This window comes from Corvus kubaryi, unplaced genomic scaffold, assembly GCF_017639235.1.
Source record: "Corvus kubaryi isolate FWS band 111438036 unplaced genomic scaffold, C.kubaryi_AGA036_p1.0 37394, whole genome shotgun sequence".
Taxonomy (NCBI): Eukaryota; Metazoa; Chordata; class Aves; order Passeriformes; family Corvidae; genus Corvus; species Corvus kubaryi.
The window spans coordinates 16,948,828-16,972,529 of NW_024581133.1; the positions used below are offsets into that span (position 1 = coordinate 16,948,828).

Here is a 23,702-nt window from a genome sequence, read left to right on the forward strand (position 1 = left end):
CAAAATAGTAACCATGGCTAAACTTTTAACTTTCAAAACCAACTACCGTTATTTAGAATTCACCCCAGAGAAAGAAAGGGGTGTGCAAAATCTGCCACTAACTCATGGACTTGTGTACAGAAATCACACCAGGAGCTCTTGCTGTTCTCACAGCGATACAAGGTAAATAGCAAACAAACCACTTACTTATGCCAGACTTTATGATATTCAGATTTATGGTTGTAACAGCTACGATTACTCTCAAAACAGGCAAAAGGGGAAGAGGTCTTAGATATAGAAATAGAGATGATTAACTATAAAGCTATTTTTAACTCAGCTGTATGAGTGGCATTTTTAAGGCTTTTGTATGTTGGTTTAGAAGTGCAAATCCTCCTGAGAAGTATATACAGTACTGCTCGTTTTCAGAAGTATTAGAGACATACTAAAACCTTTAATTTCTGATTGATATGCATTCACTTTTTATTAGAATAAGGAATTAGAAAAAAGGCAAAATGTCAGTATAATATCTTTAAAACAGTAAACAGAGCTTTGCTAAATTTCTCTGTCCGATTAAGATTCCCCTGAATTATAACAACTACAAAATGACAAGACTATGTTAATTGTATTATCATCGTTACTAGTAATTTTATACTAATTTTGAAAAGGTACCTTGTTTAAGTCTGCCACCAAACTGGTCCTCCAGCAGCCCATGAACCACTAATTTGTAGATCATGGCTTGTGCCCGCTCCAGGTCCGCCAGCCCCAGCGCTCTCTTGATGGGCGAGCGCATGACCGCCCGTTTCACCATGTGCCGCATCAGGAACTGCAGCGCAGCTCGCATCTCCACGTCCTCGTGAACCACTGGGGAACTGGCACAGTCAGAGTTGTGACCATTTTCTGCCAGTACTTTGGGTATTAACAGCAGCTCAGCATACTTACTACAACTAAGAAGAACACTAAGCGACTTCATAGCACCAAGGTAAAGGTAAGACAGCTGTACAGCTCGAATTTCTGACTGCACTATATCGTGACTTCTTGGGGTGTGTTCATGATTCTTTTTTCTTCCCTCAGCAGGTTGGTGTTGGGATTCCATACCTAGTGTTGATGGTTCTAAAGAAAAGGAAACAATTTCATTTTCCGACTTAGAGGTTGTAGCACCATGTCCTTTGTTATCATCAGCACTTTGGCCTAATCGTGTATCTGATCCAACATCACCCTCCATTTTCTGGTCCATCTCCCCTTTATCTTCAGATTCATGTCTGTGTTTTTTCTCGTGTCTCTTGGTGCTTTGCTTTCCTGTATCTTCATGAATGCCAGTCAGATAGGTAAGGTCCAGCAACACAGTAGCTGTCAGCCCACGAAATCTTGCAACATCAAAAGGCAGTGGTTCACAGGGCTCCAGATTATACAATGGAGTATCACTAGGCGACCAAAAAGTTGGGAAGCTTTAATAAAGATCAGAATGACACAGGAAAAAGCAAGTGAGGGAGAGACAGGAGGAAAGTACAGGAAATAATGTAGGCAAATAAGATGTAAAATATATTTAATAAAACAAACCAATTCTAAAAATTAAATGCAAATAGGGGAAAATGAGGTTATGATCAGAAAACAGGGAGATATGGTTTCAAAGCAAATGCAACAAAGCATACACAGGTTTTCAACAACAAACACTGAAATGCAGAAGCCCCACAGAACCTATCCATTCTGTGCTGACACAGCCTCTGGATATACTATTTACTAGAAATATGTAACAGACTTTTACTAAGAAAAATTACCTTAAGGTAAATATTATCATCATACCTGAATCTGAACAGGTTTAAAAGCTTATAAAGAAAACTTTTTAAACATTAAGGAAAAGCTTTGATTGACCTCAGCTACTCATCACCAGGAGCACACTACTGAATATCTCAGGACAATTCTGTCTCTGGTGTGTCAGGACAGATCACCTGGCGAGGACAGTGACCTTTAAAAAACACGGGTTAGAAAACCTAACACACACATTTATGTATCTGTCCATCTATACTCAGTGATATTTGCTGGTACTATCTAGGACTGTTACACTTGACTAATTTTCACTTGAAACAGGACAAAAATTCACCAGCCTGTATTTCCATACACCTGTATTTTCCATATATCCAGCAGATAAATGACTTTTAAATCTTCCTTTTATTATCCCAAAAAGTTTTCACATCTTACAATGTAAACGTATACCTAAAAATAAAAGCAAGCTTTAGGCTGGTTTTAATTAAGAAGGTATAAAATGAACCTAATTAAATGCTTTACCAAAAGCTTGCCTATGTTCAAGTGCTGTTCCACTTCACTCAAATAAAGCTTTGAATTGTTTTAAGGGCACTCTTACTTTAAGGCTATACTGTCACATGGGCATACTTGAAAGAATTTGTATCTGGAACTAAATCAATTGCACTTCAGTATATTTAGTCAAAGTGACAACAGCCTTTGCAAAGACAAAACAGACATAATGCTGCAACAGCTCTAAGTGTAAAGTGACCTTGGCTATTTCAGAACATAATTGTAACTGGTAGGGGAAAAAAAAAATCACTGCTCAACTTCTTCAAAAGACTACCTCAGCTATAGGCAGAAGGAGTTAAAGAAATTAAGTTAATCAACTCTTTTCCACACAAAAACACAGGCAATTCCTATGAGAGCAGCAAGAAGCTCAGAGAAGCTTCATTTCAGTTTCCTTCCAGGTGCTTTCCCTCTGAATGCATGTCTGCAAGACAGGTGGAAAAAGGAGCATCTCCTTCCAGCCTTGAGCTCTTTAAGGCAGATGGGAAAATGAATGAACACTACTTCAAGGCAGCATTAATTTCAATACAACTGAAGTCTAAACTTAAAGTAATTGATCAGCATGGCTCTAATATAAAGTATATGTTACCTCTGAAGATTTCCAGCCAGAAACCACTACTACTAGACTGTGAAAAGCATAGGAAATGGGCATACCTGATTGTAATCTCTGCTTCATCCCACTGGACCTTGGCAGAGGTACTGCCCTCCTTCACCACTCCCAGCAGGGTGGCATGACGGCCTGTTTGCTTGTGGACACATCGACCTCCAACTCTGAGCCCAGCATCCACTCCACCAATGACTGCTAGAACAGGCCACACCTCCACACAGAGCATCTTCAGCTGCAGCTCTGAAAGCTCTGCCAGGCCATATCGGCTATGTTTGCTTTTCTCCTCCTCTTTATTTTCTTTCTCCTCTCTCACCTCGTTCTCTTCTCGGCTTTGAACAGAGCGACTTTTCTTCAGTTTTTGACCTGCTTCCTTAAGACATGTTTTGATTTTATTCAGTCTTTCCATCATTTTTTTATTAATGCAGTGTGTCCAGCGGTCTGTGCGATGCAGGATGCGAATGAGCTGGATCGTGGCTTCTGCCAGCACTGCAGCAACAGGACTGCAGATGGGGTCACCAGGCAGCAAATCTCTTGGTGTCCCACGCATCTGCATATCACAGATCTTCACCTAAGTGTTTGAAGAGAACAATTTACAAGTTATCTAATCAACATACCCGAATAAGCTCTTATAAATACAGGAGTCTCCTGCTGAATAGAAATAGTTACTAGCATTGTCTTTTTTTTTCCCCCTGGAACCCCTAGGAAATCCACCTTAACACTGAGCAAAACCTCCATCCTTCAGATTCAACGATGCCAAAATTATGTATTTCACGGTTTCTCACACAAGACTATCTAGAAATCCTAATACCACATTCTCCTTGGTTTCTGGGGAATAGAATTTTTGTGTAGAACACTAAGTCTTTCAATTTATTCTAAGCAATAAAATATATCTTAAATTTACAATAGATTACAGTAGTTAAAACACTGTGTATGACCAACACTGTTTTGGTCAGTAATTCAAAGCAGCACCATACAGGCTGCTATGGTAAATACTGACTTTATCCCAGCCAAAACCAATATGCCTACACAGACAAACATTTAAGTTACCTTCTCTCCTGGGTTACTGCTATAGAACATAACACAAGGGTATAACTCAGCTGCATCTACATCTTCAAAAGCTAGTTTTGGCTCCTAGTGAAGAAATAGAACAAAACTCCTTCAATCTTAGAACACCTCAACAAGCAAAAACATGAAACATAAAGAAGTTATGTCTGTATTATAAATCTTCTAAGTTCTGAAACTGCCACATGTTTTAACTCTAATGCTTATCCATGCCATATTACCATTACAAAAAAACCACCAAAAAACCAACTGATGTTAAATACCTCTCCATTTTTACCAAAGGAAATAGTTCTTGCTTCCATATCTAACACACATGTGATGAAATCTCCTTGGGTAAAGCTTGACAGAGTCAAAGTCTGCTCTCCATTGTGATAGAGGTTGCCACTGTAGGCTCTGTAGAGCCACATATCTGAGGTAGTGCGATGGTTGAAGTCATGCACTGGCCAGCGAGACACTCCCACACAAGTGCCTTCATTGCCTCGGTTCTCCTTCACAATGTAGAACTAGCAGGCAAAACACACACACGGGGGAAAAAAAAAATCAGGAATATAGACTTTTACACAACAAAGAAATGAAAATCTTCCTTATACATATGTATGTCTACTCTTAACTGTTTTTCACAGAAGCTTCTAGTAAGAAAAATAGTAAGTTTATATGGTAAAACCATTAAAAAAACCACTCCAAATGATGTATTAAACACTGTTCTTGTAGTCAGGCCGATGTGTCTTTGTGAAATGCTTTTCTACAAAAAGAAAATCCTAAATCTACATAATTCAGTAGGTAGGTTTTGCAAAACTGCACATGCATGCTGACTATGGACCTTAGGGACAAGTACCATTACCACTAGAAATACACACCACGCATTCAGAGTCTCCAGCGTGTGTTGAAATACTCAAAATTCCAGCACTCAAAGCAGCCACAAACTCTTCCCTTTGGATTGAAAATCACAGAATTATTTAAGTTGAAGAAGATCCTTAAGATCATGGAGTCCAACAATAAATGCAACACTGCAATTTACTCAAGAATCTTGTCATAAGCGAAAAGCACAGGCAGCTGCTGTTAATAAATCATAGCACTTTTCCAAAACAATGTGAGAGAAGGTAAGAAATTCCCGTTTATGCAACCTACCTTCCACTGGTAACACCCAGAAGTAACTCCAGTGGATGCTAAACCATATCCTTTGCCTCCACTTCCATGAGTCAGAATCTGCCCATTCTCCACTATGCAGCACTGAGCTTTCTCAGGATCAAAGGACACTTCCTGGATGGGAAGATTCTCATCTTCATCCTCAGACTCTCCTTGCTTCTACCAGAAATAGGACAAAATATTTGTGGTAAATGTAATTCAGCTGCATTCAGACATGAGTCAAAGTACAAGCATTGTTACCTGGAGCTTCATTTCTTGCTCTTTCTCCTTTATTTGAATTGCATGTTTGGCCTGGGCTATCGGAGTCTCCCACATGCAGTCCGACAGAAGTGAGAACAATCGTTCAACAACCTGGGGCATTGGGACAGAATTCAGATCATTTTAACTCCAACATGAGGACAACAGTAACATTATATTGTTTTACTTTGCTTCATAGGTATAAACAGCACGATATTTAGTGCTCTTAGATTAAAAAATAACTACACTGAGCCTCACTTGATTTGGATTTTGAACAAACCTATGAAACATTTATAACTTTAAGAGACTTTTTGAAGAGACAGGTGTAAAAGCTTATAGAGACCTGAGCCATTTGGTCATCTTCAACACCAGATTCACAAGCAGGTAACACAGCTTCTAGTACATGAAGTGCAAGCAGTCTAGTCCTCAGATTGCCAACCAATGGAACTCCTGAAGATGGAACAATGTGTCAATAATCTTAAAATTACTTCTGCTTCAGGCCTGCCCCTGGCTCCACGCCCAGTGCCCCAGAGCGTAATCCCTGCACACATGTACTGCAGTTAGTTTGAACTGTTCACTATGAACATTCACTATGTAATACATGTTCTAACAGGGCTTAATTTTTGTAACTGCACTACAGAAATGCAAAGTAACCATGGGGCACATTTTGACACGATCATACCTGAGCAACACTTCTGGGAAGCAATGTTAAGAAGGACTTCTGTCCACTTCGGAGATGCCATCTTGGACTGAATTGCTTTTGAAGACACAACTCTACGCAGGAAAACAAGAAAGTCTCCCAGGTGCAATTCTGCTGCATGCTGCTTTCGGAGGGCAGCTAGGAAGTTAAACCAAAAGTTTTCATTTACAACCTTAATATTACAACTTGACTAGAAGTCCTGTTCCGCAGGTAAAAGCACAATGATCAGTTATTACATGGCGGCTGGCTGTTAACTTTGGCTGGCTGGTGGGTGCCCACCAAGCTGTGCTCTCACTCTTGCTCCTCAGCAAGACAGAGAGAGAAAATAACATTAAACTTTTGTGGGTCATGGTAAGGGAGGGAGATCTCTGTGGGAAGAGCTCATATTCTGATTCCTGATTATTTTATTAGTTCATTAGCCTTTGCATTATTTATAAGTGAAGACAGTTAAAAGCACAAACAAAAACATATGTTACACTTAAAACCAGGCTACAATTAAAAGTTCTTCAAACTCAATTTCCACAGAAATTCAAAATGCTCATTAAGGGACTGCAAGCTATGTGAGGATACCAGTATTTCAGAAAATCTTTTGCTGCAGATTTTTTCATAAGACACACTAGTGTCACCCTCCTGCCATCCACTCAGACTGCAAAACTGCGTAATACAAAGCAAATAAAACAATTTCCTGAATAAAGCCATATTTATTTGTGGTTTGGAATTGAGGTTATTTAAATTCCTATGACCACATTTATGAAAAACTCTACCACCACCAACTCATTTTTCAAGGAAAACTGTATTCTCTTCCTAATTCCAAACCCAATGAAGTAATTCTTATTCTCAGCCTGCTCCTATCCTTGCAGCTTTGTGCATTGATTCTGTATCATTCTAAACTGAGCACAAAATCAATTGATGACTTTAATCTAATTTACAGAGTTAAAAATGACCTGACAAAAACAAACACACAATAGAGTGGATAAGGACCCTCAGCATTCAGTGGTTTCTTCTATTATGTTTTGTGGTATTTTAGAACTGTAACAGAAATTACGCAGGATAATTACCTCTGAAGTCTCTCTTCTCATTTTCACCATTCGAATCTGCCTTTTTTGATTCCACTTCACCTTCCTCACCTTCCCCTTCTCCAAAGGAAGCCATCAGCATCACACCAGCTTGTGATAACAAGTTCTTCAGCTGGCTGCATAATAAATCCAGCAAAGATTGCACCACCTTTGGGCTCAGTTTATCAGCATAGGTTCTGTACACACATACAAAGAAGAAGTAGGAGTATTTGAGAGCTGATCCAAGGAACAATAATTGCAGCAAGTTACTCTTCCCCATCCTACACCCTCCACCACAGGCTTTAATTCTTATTATTATTTTAACCCTATTTTTAAACACATTAAAACTGTCTAATCTTTTGAGTCAAAGGATACATTTTCAGTACTTTCTAAGGAAAAAAGAGTAACTTTGTTAATTGATCATAATTCCAATGCAATTTCTAAAGATGGGGTGCTGTTTCTATGGGTTTGGGGGGGTTCTTTTGGTGTAGGATTATAAGGCTTTTTCACATAATAGATTTGGCAGGTAAATGCAACATGTTGTACATACACTGAAATGAAGATGCATGTACCGTATATCAAACTTCAACTAGAAAATACTTTCTCCACTGGTGTTTTCTTTACTAAGACTAAATACTTAAGTATTGCAAGGACTTTGCACGCTGTCTCACAGTCTAGCAGAGACCACTATTCCTCAGAAGATTATTTCATATTACAGAAAGAAGCACAATGTCAGGCTCTGAGGAACATTATTAGTATTGCTTTTACACAAATGACGTTTATACAGCAACAGAAAGTCTTATCACACCAACTGAACACACTTACATACAAAACTAAAGTAGCAAAGTGGGGATTACTAGAATATGGTGTTTACAAACCACAAAGTTGTGACTATTCAGGTCCAAACACTTGCAACTGAAAAATACTTGTTAGTCTTATTTGCATCCTTCCTATGAATAATGTGACTACTCTTTCCCCCACTCCTCTTTCACTTACGTACTCCTGAGCAACATTTATTGTCCTAATGAAAGCTTACACAAAATTTTTCAGGGGTGCTGATAAGCTCAGCGATGAAGTTTCTCAAAAGCAAGGGACACTCACCCTGTGGTGATAGCCAGGATCTGCAGTAGTCTCGTGCTGGCTACTTTCAAAGCTGTGCTGAGCTGAGAAATCCCAGTTTTGGGCAGCAGCTGCAGGGGCTGTCCTAACATGGTGTCTGTGCCACACAGCTGGGACAGCACATTCAGCAGCCCAGTGGAAATGGCCAAGGAGACATCAACGGGCTGATAGTGTACACTGAGAGCAAAGACTGTCACCAACAGAAGACGCTGTTGTGCTTCTGAGATTAAAATACAGTTGTTTTTAATTAATAAGATGTTCAGAGTAAGAACACCAAGACAGAAGAACAGCAGATTATTTCAAAATACAATTTAATTAAATTATCAAAGAAAGAGTGAGTCTTGTCAGACACTTCAAGGTAGTCTTTCTGATAAACCACTGCATTCCTCTTTAACTCACTGTAACTCTGTGTCAAAACTGTCCAAGGAAGAGTAGCACACAGATCTAGTTTGTGATATAAATGTTCTGAGGCTAAATCTCAAACCAGAATCTTCTCTCTAAGGTAAGCATAACTGGGTGAAATATTTCTTTTTTTACTTGTACATCACATTGGTTCTCAAAGTGAAACAACAAAACAACCCAGGTATGAATGGCCACTGGGCTCTATGAACAAAGGCAGATTTCTCACTTTTAGGAAAAGTAGTCAGATAGGTATTCAGTGAATCCTGGTCGCTAATATCAAAGTCTGCCTTGGTAAACATACGATCTGTTGTACTGTAGGTTAGAGAACATCTGGTTTGGAAATCTGCTCTTTGCTTACCTATGTGATGCTTATTAGCTTGCAGAGCTCTTTCTAATGTAGCAGATAATTGCTGGTAAATTTTGTGCACAGCCACCTGGATTTCAATCTGAATACTCCTCTTGGCTGCTCTGATACCATCCTGGGCCAGACAAACAAAGAGATATTTTAAGAACTGAGAGATTTTTATCACTGGGTTATTTAAGCAGCAAAAACTGCTGAAGTACACACCTGGTAGTGATGCAATCTTACACTCTCTCCTTTGGCCCCTGCATGTCCTACAGTGCCCAGACCAAAGCAGCCAGCAAGAAACTGGAGTCTAACAGAAGTAAGCAGTGAAGAAGACTGAAATCCTGGTACTTGGCGACTTCCCATTAATGGTACACAGCCTTTTTCCTCCATCCCTGACAGAAGCACTAAAATCTGATGAAGTGCTTCCAGACGAAGCTAAAAATAAAGGCAGGCAAAAGACAATATTAAATAAGTAGCTAGTACTCTTAGAAATTGAAACTGGATCATACTGAACTGTAAGCAAGGATGAATGGGGTTGCTGTTTCCTCCTCGGCACATTTTTTTAAGAAGGGAATACTTTTGGTTTTGTTTTAGAGTTTATTTACATGAAGTTCCCAGTTCCAGTTAAGATACTTAACAGGAAAGAAAGAAAAATGTCTTCAATAGATAGAATTCAGAAAAAATAGATAGAATTTTTTTAAAAATCCTATAATGAGCATAATGTAAGAAGAGTAAGAAGAGTTGTTAAACTGAAATTTACCTCAGCCCTCAACTGCTGCTGCTCCATTGCAATTATTGATGCTTGTGGACTGGTGGACATACTTTCCTCTGGTTCCTTAAAGCCTGGGGAGTTTCCCACATCTCCACTTACAAAACTGACAGCATTTTCAATCAAAGTATGAACTCCAAGGGATCTTGAGAGATCAAAATCAGACTCAACAAATGAGTAGGAGGATGTGTATAACCAATCTCTGCTGTGTTTCAGTCGAACCCACGAGTCACTTAGAGAGTCCATTTGACTGTGTATTGCTCCTGAAGATACACACAAGGAAGTCTCATCAGTTCCAATTCAGGTAACACATTTTGGCTGTAGGTAAAGACTGAGCTGCTGCTACTGATATAGGTGGAAAATGAATATTCATGTTAATTATACCATGCATTAAGCAACTTAGAGCAAAACACTTGATTTAAATTTACAGCAATTTCCCTAAAGAAAAGGCTGTATTTCTTTTAAACGTTAAGCACTATTGCAACACGCTGCCACGTGAAAAAGCAAAAAGAAGCCACTCAAACTGCTCAGCTTGAAGCTAGAACACTGAATAAAAAATGCTTTGCAGCTAAATGACAAAACAGTACAGAAAAGATTTTCTACCAACACAAGTTATGCACTTGGATATTTACTTTGAGGTTTAAACATAAAGCAAGAGTGGTTTTGGTTTTAATCAAGCCACTATATTTCATATCCTTGAAAAAGCACAATGTTATTTTGAATGAAATATTTACAAAATTCGTGACTGCAGAAGAGAACAGAAAAGTTTTTGGACTAACGCAGAACATGTACTTCGACTCAAGATAGATACATGTATATTAAACACTATCTAGAGTAAGTGTTAGATCTGTGTCATCTGGCAGTTTCACAAGTCTGTTTTCAAGTGTTTCCTAGGACATCAGCACGTCATTACCTGAAATTTTACTGCCACTAATAAGCAGACTTCTTCAAATGAGCATCAGTCTGCAGCACTGGAATTTATCACCATAGGTTTGATCTCATTTCTAAGAGAGTTTTGCTAGAACTCTCTCCCTGGCACAAATGAGTGCCATGCCAGACAAGTCATAACTTCATTAGCAGCTAATTGATAGGCATCAATCAGTATTTTCCTCCTTTTGCAAGTGCTGTTTGCCCACTCAGAGCCATGCAAAATATTACAAGAGGGCACACCCTGCTCAGAAGAACTTCCCATCTGTACAGAGAGGCAGTATCTGGAAACCTTTGTGGAAACCTAGACTGTGTTTAAATTCACTTTGAAATTTTAGTCTGGATTATTTACATAACGTACAAAAAATGTTTAAATATTTATCTACCTTTGGAGAATTGAAACCTGCTCACAGTACTTGTACAAATCTATATTACTTCAGTTTTAACCATCTTTCTGCAGGGTATCAGCAGAATATCAAACATTACTAAACATAGCCGTTTTCAGGGAAAAGTCACACAAATTCACAGGAATTCATCTGCTCAAAGTTTGCTTTCATCAGTAAGGCTGAGTTCCAACGGTAACAGCCAGATCCAAATTTCAGGGCCTCCTTTAAACGCTGCCTACTTACAGCAGCTGCTCATAGGAACAAACAAAGACAGACACAGAGGTTTTGAACTTGGGCTAGCTTTCCCAGCAACCTACACAACTTTCTTCCTGAAGTAAAGGCAAAATGCCATTATTGTGCCAAAAAGTCAACACCTGCAGGTCACAATTTGCACCTTCACGCAATTTACAAACTCAAAATACTGTGAAATTTAGCTTCTCTTTTGTAAACCAGGTTACCTTCACTTAGTTGCCAAAAAATTAATTGTCAGGGCTATGAATTACAAAAACCTATTCACATCCCATTCTGTTTTCAGTGAATAGTGTCAATGTGTATTTGCATAGTATTCCCTACACTTGCTACTAAGCAGACTGCTATGGCTTCAGAAAGAACCATCACAGTGCCTGGGTCATGCAGACTCAAGTTTATTTTGGATAATGGAAAGATTAAGTTCAAACACTACTTTTCAAGTGCACTTTTCAAGTGCAATCTAATTTCCTAATCTCTGTTGCTTTATGTAACACAGTAAGATGACAGGGTTTACAGAGGACAACCTATTTCATCATGTTTACTATGAAAAAATTTAAAGAAATTCTGTTATTCAATTTTACAATTTATACCTGGCAATAATATTTAAAACAAAAATAAAGACAGATCACCTTACTCTAATTTTAACATTAATTCTTAGAATAGTTGCTTTAAAGCTTTCCTTTAAAATCGAAGTTACATGGGGAAGTGGAAGGTGAGAAACAAGATAAATAGGACAGAACAGAATAAATAGGTGCTAAAATACTCAGCTTCATGTAGGAAGCAGTTTCCTGGCAAGTGCATGGTGAACAGAGGCTGGGGAGAGGATAAATGAAGCCTCAGATTAACCACAGGAAGCACAGCTAAATCATTTCCAAGTCCACAAAATGCTGCCTACACAACACCTCTTTCAAAAGCCCCCATAAGCCCTCCAACCTTTGTACAGCAGGAGAGTTCAAAGCACCCCACAGTGACTTCAGCTTCCTCCCCTCCACCTGCCTGACACTGCACTATGCCACAGCACAGAATCAAAGCATTTGTAAAGAAACAAAAACCAATTCCAGTGTCTTAAATCATAAGCTAAAGGAGACCTTCCACAGATTTACAGAACATCAGAAGAAAATTTAGTTTTGATAGGCAACAAACCTTGTAAGAAAGAAACCCAACCAAGTATTAATAAAACCCTAAATTATTTCATATTTGAAGAAAAGATGAGGTCTTAGCTAATTGCTTTAGTACAAAATGCAAGAATGTTTAAACGTAAGACCAATGTAAATTTGCTTCTAATTTGGAGAAAAGTGCAATGATTATGAGTTACAGATTAAATGTAAAACAATAGAGGTTATAATTGAAAGGATAGAGTTTAAACACAAATATGTCAGAAATCAAAGGAGCATACTTCAGAACTATAAACATTTAACAATTAGGGCACAGAGACCTAAAAGTAAATTTTTTTTTTCCTCTTGATGATACATCAGTAGAAGAATCAAATGTATGACTATGCTGGAGCTCAGCTTGATTCTGTGTAACATCAATCACACAGAATTGATTGCAGCACAGCACTTCCAGAAGCCTCTACAATCACATGAACAGAGCTGCACAGACGAATAAACCTGAAGCTTACAGTAAAAAAAAAGTTTACTTGTCCTTATAAGCCAGCTTATAATAATGAGTTTTCTAAATGAATGTGGCACAGCTGCAATGCACACTTCATAAAACAAAAAATATGTAGGGAAGCTATAGACAAAAAATAAACATGCCATCAGTTACTTGCTTGAAGCTCTTCTTTTTTCTGGGGCTCAACTGGCCAAAAAGGAGTAAATACACTACACCACACAAGAATCAGAAGACAAAAGCAGACATTTGAAACAGAAGGTAACATACGCATAAAATCTCTGCCTCATATTATTCTGACTTAAACAATCAGTCTCATCTCAATCCATACAATACACCAGCACAGGGTACATGGAAAAAATATTTACTCTTGTTCTGAATTAGTATAGCCTAGATAACAGTCTTTCTAAATTCTCTTCAAAGAAAAAAGAAATAATCCCCTTTAGCACTGCTGTACACATTCATGTGTGTATTCTTGAATGTTCAAGTCCCTTCCTTAAGCACGATCTGTCAGTTTTCAAAGGCAGAATTCATTATTGCAGGTACACTAAAATATTTCAATTCCATTTGGGTTTCATTTAAGTTGCTGCTTTTTTTGGAGTAGCCCAGCTGTCTTAGTAATGCAGAACAGTATACAGATGCACACTGAAATTCACTGAGTTAAGATGTACGTGATGAAAAGCCAAGAGTGGAGGACTCTCACTGATCTGTAGCTATGTTTGTGACTGCACTGCTGTGCTTTCCTTACTGCTATGTACCCAACGTGGTGTACAGCATCCCACAGGCACTGTACACAACAGGTACAACACCAGGAGGCATACTCTCTGGATCTGGAAAATTGAAAAAATTAATCTAAGCAATAGAAAAAACCAAGGGCTTAAACACAAGGAGAAAACAACAATGTGCTGCTCATCATCCCTTACTGCAAAATTACTCAAAACGATTTTTTCTGTAGGGATGGAAGGAAAAGTTTACTAATTCAGAAATAACTGAGTAATAGCAAGGAACAAGATACTCAAAGAATCCTCAGGCTGAAGTAGGAATAGCCCAGTTCTCTTTCTGATTAGACAGAGTAAATTAAAAAGGCAATTAGAATAAACATTGAACTGAGTAGCTAAAATATTAAGTAAAAAGAGAATGCTCTTCCTTCCATAGCCATCTGCAAGACCATAGGAACTCATATAGTATCCCCTTTATTAGTCACAGCACACCACAAGAATAAAGATAAAACTGAAAGGGATTCACCAAACATCCATAGCTGGCACTGCACTATGCTGGCCACCTGACAAGGGGTGGACAATCCAAAAAAGCTGCAAGTTACACCCTCACCAAACACTGGGACATGCTTCAGTTCTAAGAGATAACTAGGATTCACAAAACAGACATGTCACAAGAGACAAAAGACCATAAAAAGCACTGAGCTGAACAGCTCATCCATTTATCACACAAATATTTAAAGATCTTTTCCTGACCTTGACAGGCGTATAAGGAATGTTTCCCTGTAGGTACACCCTGCATTCATCAACTCTGGTATTGGTTATCAACCAAATCTGGCATATATATCATCCAGCACAAGCAAACAAGCTTGCATTGCTGTGTGCTGACTAACTCCCAGTACCAAAACAGAGGCATCTGTACATGCTGTCACAGTGTTCAGTTTGCAAATGAGCTATTTGAACTTCTTTTTAGGTTCTGGACAGATTCACTGTATTTATCCCTTTCTCCTGAGTGTTACAAACCTGGTACAGAATCTTCTTGCTGTAATAAAAGTTGATGAAGTCTACTCTTGCACTGTTCCTCACTCCCTGAGGCTTGTGACCAAAGCAATATCAGCCTAAGCAACAGTCCAGGAACCACAATTCATGAGACATTGCACCTGAGATCTAATCCAAGATCATTTCCTAGGTTACTTTTAGGACACAGAGGATATCAAGTACAGAGTTCTGTGTCAGATTAATGGCAAAGCTAAAAATGCTGACTTCAAAGAATGTCCTGCAGATCAGGGGGCGGACAGAGGCCTTTCTGATAGATCTTCTAACCCTGAGAATGCCATGATACCTCTGCTGTCACAGTAACAGCAGCTCTAGTGCATTTCTTTATTTGTTCAACTGTTTCAATTGCTTATGCATGGACAAGGCATTTCTTTCCACATTAGTTAAATATTGAAATCTAATGGGTGCTGCCACTAATAGCATCCTTTACAATTCCGAAAGACTTTAGAAGGCATGAAAACTCTGAGTACTCTGCTTAATGATGAAGCCTTTTAAACTAGAACTCTTACCTTACCAAAAGTATCAAGGCTTCTGTTACTGAGGCATATCATAATTCAACCTAATCCCTGTTTGCATATTCCCATGGTTTTTACAGATACAGCAGATCTGAGTCATGATTCTCAGAGAGATTCTGCATCATCCAGAGGGAAGTGGGACTTTCTGGTCCCACCACCACCTTCTATTAAGGAGCTCACTGCAATTCCCCAGAATGAAGCAGCAACAAAGAGCAATAGAAAATGTGGTTGCTTGGTTCTGGAGGTGTGCTGGTATTCAAGGGATGCAAAGTAAAGCAGTGTTTTCTGCATACAAGTTCTCCAGACACAAGCACATTTTATGGTAAAAGTTCGTTGTTAGCACAAGAATAGAACATTCCATATGAACTTCTCTCCCAATTTTTTATTCCTGAAGTCACATGAGCAAAACCAGAATGAATGTTTCTGATTCACTTAACAGAAAAACTCACTTGTTTCAAAAGAGCATTACAATTCTAGAAACTAGAATGAAGAGTTATAACCAAGGAAATACTATAACCAAGCCACAAAGCAACAGAACTTCACACAACACACAGTAGGTAACAATTATTTTAAATGCTATTTTTAAATGCTCAGCTTTAACACCTGTTATGTAACTGTAAACTGTATGCAACTGCAAACACAGTTTAACTTAAGAAACATTAACATTTATTAGGTTAGTATTCACTAGGTAAACAACAGAACTTACCCCTCTTTCTGTGTGATGCTGCCAAATCCAAATCAACATTTCGTCTTCCACTCTAGATTAAAAGATTAATAAAAGCCTCATTTCCTCAGGTGATCATATGTGGTGCATAATATTACTTAAATTTCATCCCTCACCCATAAAAGTGAGACAGTTAACAGAGTTATAATTATTTCAAATTATTTTTACCACTAGTGCTTTCTCTTAACAATAATGAATTACTGTACTGAAACATAGTGCTAAACAAATATTTCAGATGTACTTCCCATCTAAATATTCTATTGACAATCCCTAAATACATCATGCTGGTTTACTTACCAGTGAATAACCTTCCTCATCTGATTCTGGCTGAGACAAATCAGATTCACTTCTTGACTTCATCAGTCTGTAGCTTGAGTTTGCATGGATTGAGCGACTTTCTGCTGTAAGACTTTCACTCCTGCTTCAGGTGCACACACACACAGAAAAACACCACTGATATTACACAAAGGTAAGAGTTGATAGCCAAATTTAGCAGGTACCACAGTTTTATTTGGGAGCAGACTATCACAGAACATCACAGGACCACATTAAAGAGGAAAAGAGTGGTCTGATGGCTTCAATTATGCTTATACAGGGTATTAGTAAACTTTGTTACTTCTTAATGGCCTTACTGGTCAACTGAACAAATGGCGACCTCAAATGAGTGATTGCTCTAGAGCCTTGTTAAGTATTACACAGAGTAAACAGAACACTCTGAGCTGAGAGGACAAGAAACAGAGACAGAGTAAGTGGGTGAAAAAGCACTGAACTTATTAAAAACCCACCCATAAAATGCATCCTAAAGTTGGTATGCTGGAGATGAAAGCCACTTTGACAATGACAGAGGCAGCCACCCATGCTTTAGGGACTAGATTTCCAAAAAGAGGCAAAAAGAATAAAAGGGTACTGAATGAATGTAATCTTCCTAATATCTTAATATTTTCCCCATCAGTATCTTTATTTAAAATATCAAAATGGGTTCTGTACACTGTACAAGCTTAAGTAGACTCAGACTAGTAGCATCACAATTCCTGTGTTATATTCTACTTTAAACTCAAAGATCTCTAGAATAAAAGTTTAGGGAGGTCAAGTTTAGAATAAATCTGTTTTACCAAGAATATCCCAGGTTATGAAAATTAAAATGCATTATGTAGTACTTATAGTATTTAAATTAAACATTTCTCCCATTCAATGAGCTGTCTGGCTTTTTTTTCTCCTACACCTAGCAACAAGTCTTACCCATGGCTCTGTTAGGAATATTTATAAAAAGCCATCATGAACAACACTTTTGTCATAATAGGCTTTGAAACTTTTGTTTTAAACGTATACATTTTTTTTTAACAGTACTATATAGGACAGTGGCACAGTTCAAAAAACCACACATATGGTGAAAAAAAAATCCAAACACAAATTACAGGAAAAATGAGTAATTTTTCCAAGTACCTTATGCTGTCTGTACACCTGATGATCTGAACTACTTACCCCTAAGCCCAACTTTGAAACTTAAATAGGGTCCACACAGAATAAAACTCTTCAGGTTCAGTTAGCATGGCCAAGGAAAATTAAGAAAAATCACTATTCTCAACAGAAGCATAACACTGCTCTCAGCAGAAATTTTCTTCTAAAAAAACTGCAATAATCCTCAGAGGAAAACTGGGGTGATTTAATCAATTCTAAAGGGAGCAGAGAAGAGTTAACCATTCTGTAGAGTCAGCAAAGCCCACCTTGTCATGAGCCCAATCCCCTCTGGAGCAACAGAGGGAGGCTGCTGGAGCTGCCCATCCTCCCTTCTCTTCTGGAGCTCCTCAATGACAGGGCTCACTCCCAAGATCAACAAGGCACATCTGTGGATCACAGAGTTGCAGGCAGCAGTGTACACGTCCTGCCCTTCTGTCAGATCAGTGCTGATCCTTCGTTCCTGCTGGGACTGAGGAGGTGGATCATCAAGTCTAGTCCCCGTCCCCGTGCTCATCCTATCTCGATCCCGACTGCGAGCTACTTCACGGGCTGATAGGAAACATTGAAATATTTCTGTAACATGCAACACAAAAAGAAAGTCTTAACTTCTAGACAAAGCTACAGAGAATAAAATACTCATCTACATCTTGGGCCAAAAACTGCCCCACTGTAAAGAACAAATATTTTTCTAACAGTAAAAGAATACTATAATAATGCAGTGCCATGAAAGAAGTCATGCAAACAAGTTAAATGAGCATTTACACAACGTTAATTTTAAAACGAAGGACAATGCACTTTGACAGAACACCAAACACTCTTCCAGTGTCTTACTGCAACTCAACTCCTGTTTGGATAGCATCAAAGAGAAAGAGATTATTTCATGTTTGCCTTTTAGCAGATGCATATAAAATAATGCTTCTGTAAATCTGTATTCCAGACACCAGAATATCTCCAATTTGATACTGGAACAGTTTCAGGCTTTTATTAGCTTTGGGCAGTATAATGAACATCCTATCAAAATTCTTAGCCTTCACTTTACTTAATTCTGCTGTAGTCTAAAGGGCCAGATTCTTCTAAAGAGTATGTGAGAGACCTTCTCATCTATGTCCAAAGAACTAAAGCTCTCTTGATTTAATCGTTTTAATTTTAAAGATTCAGTTCCCCTTTGGGAAGGCAAAGGTAAAACTAAATACTTCCTTCACTGATATGAATAGAACTCCACACGTCAGGTTCAGCATCCCTTAGGAACACAAGTGAAAGAGCCATCATCTTCCTACTTATCTGTGCATGTAACACTATCGTCTGTCTGGATCTTTCTGGATACATTTCCTTTATTGTACCCAGAGGCCCTGACCAGGTGGAATTTGAGAACTCTGAGCATTTGCCCAGAATAATTGCAAATCAAGCAGCAAAACACACTGCATGTACTGAGCAGGTAACATGTAAATCTTCCAGAACCACAAATCATCTCATGAACGTGAACTTCAGCTCCACTGCACACTTTCAGGAAAGCCCACTGCGCTGTCCATGTAATAACAAAACCTATAAAACTAAAGGTGTAACGTACATTTTGGTCAGTAAGGTCCCAAACAGAAATGTGGGAGTCCTAATGGGAAACTGTCAGCAAAACAGGTGATGACAGCAGAGGCTGAAAAAGATAAACATTCTAACAGCATCCAGAGGAACAATATTTGGAAAAGAAAAAAAAATTGTGCAGCTATGGAAAATATTTCAAGTCAGCCAATTTAACTTTTTAAGCTATGTGCATTCTACAGAAATTTTCCAAGGCTAACACAAATGCTGTCTTGGAGAACACTCAGCTCACGACAGAGAAAAACCAACCTTGTGTGACTGTCTGTTGCTTTACTGAAACTGCAAAAATGAAGGATTAACTACCCCATCAAGCTGGACTTCAAGCCCCAATCAGTGTAACAACAGTTTGTGAAATTCACCTTTTTCAAGCTATCTTCTGAAGAATTAAACAAGATGTTCAGAAAGCCCAGGAGGAAATATGGCAAATAGTGTTAAAAATACCAAACTCTGACTAAAACCTCCACATTTTTAAAAGCAGAGATATTCTAAGGCAGCAGTGAATTCCAGCACAATCAGTCCACTATTATCAACAGTTTTGTTTCTAAACTTCAAAATAACATTACCCTTCAAAGCTTACTACATAAAATAACACATACAAACACAGCCAAAATTCTCTATATAAATACTGTGGTGAAAACTCAGAGATCTAATGACAAGAACTTTAGAGAAAACAAGATGAAACCAATTGTCTTGTAGACAGTGCATACAGAAGTGTTGGTATATGTCAGATGCCCTGATTTGCAGTGAACTTGCTTAGTATTCACATTCCATTTTATCTAAAAACTGTCCTGAAGCAATAAAAAGCACTACACCATTGTATAAACCTCTCAAAATGTTTATGCAGGCAAATCTTTCATAATCTTTTAAATAATTTCTCTCTTTTACCTCAGAGAGAAAAAGACACTCTCCTGCCAAAGGACACGGCATTACTGACACACATAACAAGTACTTACTACCAGCTGTCATAACTTCATGTTCTCTTTCCTCCTCTTCATCTTCTTGTTCTGGGTGTCCTTCCTCCCTGTCACGTTCTGCCTGCTCCTCCATTTCTGCTTCTTCATCAATTGTACGAGTAAAAGAATGTTCTTGAGTATCCACATCAGCAGATTCTTGGTTATCTAGCATCTTGATTTAAAAAAATACACACATGAAGTGAAATTAATGCTCACCAAAATTAAAGATGAAAGTACAATGACACAGGTATTGAATAAGAGGTTATTTTCTATCAAAAAATACTTCTGATATTGTGTGAAATAAACAACAAAGACAGTTGTTTACATTCAAGGTTTTAAATACTTAGGTTGGAAAATTTAATTTTCCTTTTGTAATTATGACTCAGATTATTTACAGAAAAATGTCTCCTTGTAATGCTTTACTTAGACACTACAGTCAAACTTTGACACTTCAGCACCAAAGACTTTAGAAACTGTAAGCCTGCGTATATTGTGCAAAAGCAAACCAGGTCCTTTTTCCCAATGCTATTAAAACTGAAGCAACAAGTCTACTGCATGTATCAGATTTGCTGTATTGCATCTTAAAGTTTGAGGATTTGTGGAAGTAACAGAACTTACTGCACACACACCCAGTGCTTTCAGAAGTGCTGAGTCTCTTGCAGCTATGTTAGACCCCCTACCCTAAGAAAGGAAGTGGGCAAGACATGCACATCCTTGTAACATTAATCAAAAGTAGGAGACACACCTACACTATTTTAAAGAGCACCACTAGTGCTTTAAATACAGCTAAAAAGCCTCTTAATCCTGATGTTACATGAGAATTTTGTTGATTAAAAAATATCTTGCTTGTAGATAGTAAAACACAATTCAAAATCCTATCAGAGAAATCTGCTTTAAGGACTACTTTGTATCATCAAATAGGCCCCAACCCTGTAATTTTCTGAACACTTCCATCATCAATGCTGACCTGGCTTAATAAAGTGATTCAGAAGTTGCCAGTTTTCAGGCCCAGTGCTCTCATATCAAACATTCACACAGGGCTGACAAGGACAAGTCACCTTAAAGTAATGCTAGAACTAAGAAGATAATGTGGCCATGGAGGAAGAAAGAAGGGGTAGGCAAGGAAGGGGAAGAGAAAGGTTCAGAGATTAGAGGCCCAGATAATGCAGCTAGATTCAGGAACGGCTAGCCAGACAAAGCTGTGGCCTGCTCAGCACAGCTGAGCCATCTCCAGCTAAGCTGTAGGGCTTCTATGGCCCAGCATTCTAGAGATGGGAACAGGGAAAACAAGGCTCGAGGCTGTGCTTGAGTCAAATGATGCCAACCAATCATTTGCTTTAATTGATTTAATATCACATGCTTCAGACTAATGGACTCCTAATTATACCCTGCCCATTTTCATTTGAAAACTCATGAAGTTTTTTCAACAGGATAGAAAAAAATACTGGCAATATATATGAAACTAACATTATGTAATATTTTCATAATAGCCAGTAAAGCCAGAAGAACTGAAACGAGATGTACAGCCTTACCCATCTGTCTCTGGAGGATGATCTGGTCTGAATAAGCTCCATGTTCCTGCAGGCAAGCAAGCGACTCCGAACTTTATACACACAGCGGTAAACTTCTGCCAAGGCCTTGCCAGGCTGGTACCTGCAGAAAAATCACACCCAAGCCAGAAAGAATCACTTAAACTTCCTTTCAAGAAGTCAAGCTGAACTTTTAAAAGCAGCTTTAAGTTACTTGCCTGCTCTCACCACAAGCTTGACTAAGTAAACTTGTATGTTTCAGAAGAGCTGCAAGGACAAATCTGGACACAGTGTCTAGGAGTGATTCATTACTTAAAGTTGCAGTATCCCAATCTGAAAATAGAAAGGATTCATCAAAACTGGCTACTGTTCCCAAAAACCAAAAAAATTTGTTTTTTCAATATTGTATTCAATATCTTGATCCATTTAAATCCCTTTTTTTTTAAGGAACTGACTTTTTAATTTCAAAATAACTTTTTCCCACTTTAAATAGAACAGTTATGAAAATAATACAGCTCTACTAAAAAATAACTGAACTTCCGAACAAACTTCAAAAAGCACCATAATTTTCCACGGGGAATAAAAAATTACTGTCCCCTTTCTTTACAAATATGCTTATAATATTTTTTTCTGTTAAACATTATCTGTAAATCCTTGTAAACTGCTGCAGAAATGACAAAGCTTACCTGGCCATACGTAAGTCTAGTCTAACACACCTGCTCCTCAGCAAGTTCCATGACTTTGCATGTTATGCTATGCTAACACGACCATACAACTTTCAGTGAGCTGAACAGAGCAGACCCACATCAGCTTCTAAGCAACCCAGTTCCATAGCCTAAATTATACATACTAGCCCATTCAACTCAGATTTTGCAAACAGATAACCAGCACTTTTTTTACTGGAATTCCCACTTCTGTGGAATTCTGTAACAGAATTCCCTGTGTTGCTCTCAACAGGCACACAATACCATTTGCTCTTTTCTTTATCTGGCTCAGCTTGGCCAGAGCTACAGAAAATTACCTCCGGATACAGCAGTTACAGTACAACTACAATGCTCAGTGGATCTCATTAAAAGGAACCTGGAAAGCTTGAGCAGGAAACCCAAATTTTAGGCAATAAGCATGAAGAACTATTACTACTGTAAGACCAGCCTCCCAGAGACTTGAAAAACAAAAGATGACTTACCCCTTCATTCCATTCCTAACATATTTTGTAAGTTACTTTGCCTTTCCCCATCTCCTCCCCTTTAATTTTTCTTTTTAATTGAAAGTTTCACCCTGCTCTACTCAGAAAACAGAAAAAACAACTGAGTAAGCAAACAAGAGTTTCTTCTTACTAGTTCAGAGGGAAAAACAACACTGAGCTACGTGTTTGCCAAGCACTGAAATCACTGTCAAAAGTAAAAGTAAAAGCAAAAGAAAGATCATAGAACATAATAATAAATTAAGTTTATTGTGTTGTAGAATTAAAAATTGTTGCCAAAGAAAATGCAGGATTGTGCTAAGAGTGTAGTTGGAGCATTTAACTTGCTTTCAACACACACAGGTATTTTTGACACCTTACCTTTACTGACAGCATAGTCCTGCATACTGATCCAGAGGCTCCTTGCTGGCTCTTTTGTACAACCCAAGGCTAAGTCAACATAGACTGTGATCTCTGGTCTCAGCTTATAATCAAAGGGCTTCTGTTCCTCATTTCCAGACAGGGCCACTTCTAACAAGGAGCTCATGCATTTGTCTAACAGAAGGGAAATACCAAAGAAATTAAACTCTGCAAATTTTGAGGATTACACACATCTATCTAATAGCATTTAAACCAGCTTTCACTTTCCTCTTACTTAAAAAAAAAAAAATCAAGGCATGTCATTGTCCTTCCACAAATTTATCTTACATAAGGAAGTGACTTAAAATACAATCTACATAAAACCTATGGAGATTTAGATGCATTATCCAACTCTTCTTCAATAGCATAAATCTGTATCATTCATTTTACCTGAACTGCACAGCTATACATCTGCAACTACTGCCTGTACCCATTTCAAAACGCTCTGTCTTGTAAATAAGTCTTGAAGTAACCTACTCAGAACCAGAGGGGGGAGGAGGAGATGTGAACTAAGAGGAACAGGGCGCAAAGAAGCAAAAGCAAGTGCCCCATTCAGATAGGAAGGGATGACTGGAACACCATTGCTGAGTCATTAACAATTCTGGTAGATCATAAAGACTGAAGTTTGCTATTTAATAGCATTGTTTCTA

At 38.3% G+C, this 23,702-nt stretch overlaps 1 protein-coding gene across 12 annotated transcripts in view; it reads right to left on the reverse strand.

Moving 5' to 3' along the window:
* Positions 1–23,702, reverse strand: part of HERC1 (HECT and RLD domain containing E3 ubiquitin protein ligase family member 1) — a 102,454-nt gene that overhangs the window by 30,542 nt on the left and 48,210 nt on the right. For 6 of the 12 annotated variants that reach the window (XM_042039509.1, XM_042039508.1, XM_042039514.1 and 3 more), the window contains exons 19-38: positions 23,014–23,187; positions 21,668–21,782; positions 21,453–21,573; positions 19,921–20,092; positions 17,641–17,947; positions 16,214–16,337; positions 15,899–15,950; positions 9,724–9,995; positions 9,183–9,398; positions 8,973–9,093; positions 8,195–8,432; positions 7,097–7,290; positions 6,021–6,176; positions 5,682–5,788; positions 5,342–5,452; positions 5,084–5,260; positions 4,219–4,458; positions 3,941–4,024; positions 2,941–3,461; positions 649–1,424 (exon numbers count right to left, since the gene is read on the reverse strand). In XM_042039509.1, the coding sequence (XP_041895443.1) occupies positions 649–1,424; positions 2,941–3,461; positions 3,941–4,024; positions 4,219–4,458; positions 5,084–5,260; positions 5,342–5,452; positions 5,682–5,788; positions 6,021–6,176; positions 7,097–7,290; positions 8,195–8,432; positions 8,973–9,093; positions 9,183–9,398; positions 9,724–9,995; positions 15,899–15,950; positions 16,214–16,337; positions 17,641–17,947; positions 19,921–20,092; positions 21,453–21,573; positions 21,668–21,782; positions 23,014–23,187 (4,278 nt within the window). The remainder of the gene's footprint in view (positions 1–648; positions 1,425–2,940; positions 3,462–3,940; positions 4,025–4,218; positions 4,459–5,083; positions 5,261–5,341; positions 5,453–5,681; positions 5,789–6,020; positions 6,177–7,096; positions 7,291–8,194; positions 8,433–8,972; positions 9,094–9,182; positions 9,399–9,723; positions 9,996–15,898; positions 15,951–16,213; positions 16,338–17,640; positions 17,948–19,920; positions 20,093–21,452; positions 21,574–21,667; positions 21,783–23,013; positions 23,188–23,702) is intronic. The other 6 variants (XM_042039518.1, XM_042039510.1, XM_042039516.1 and 3 more) reach the window with 5 other exon arrangements.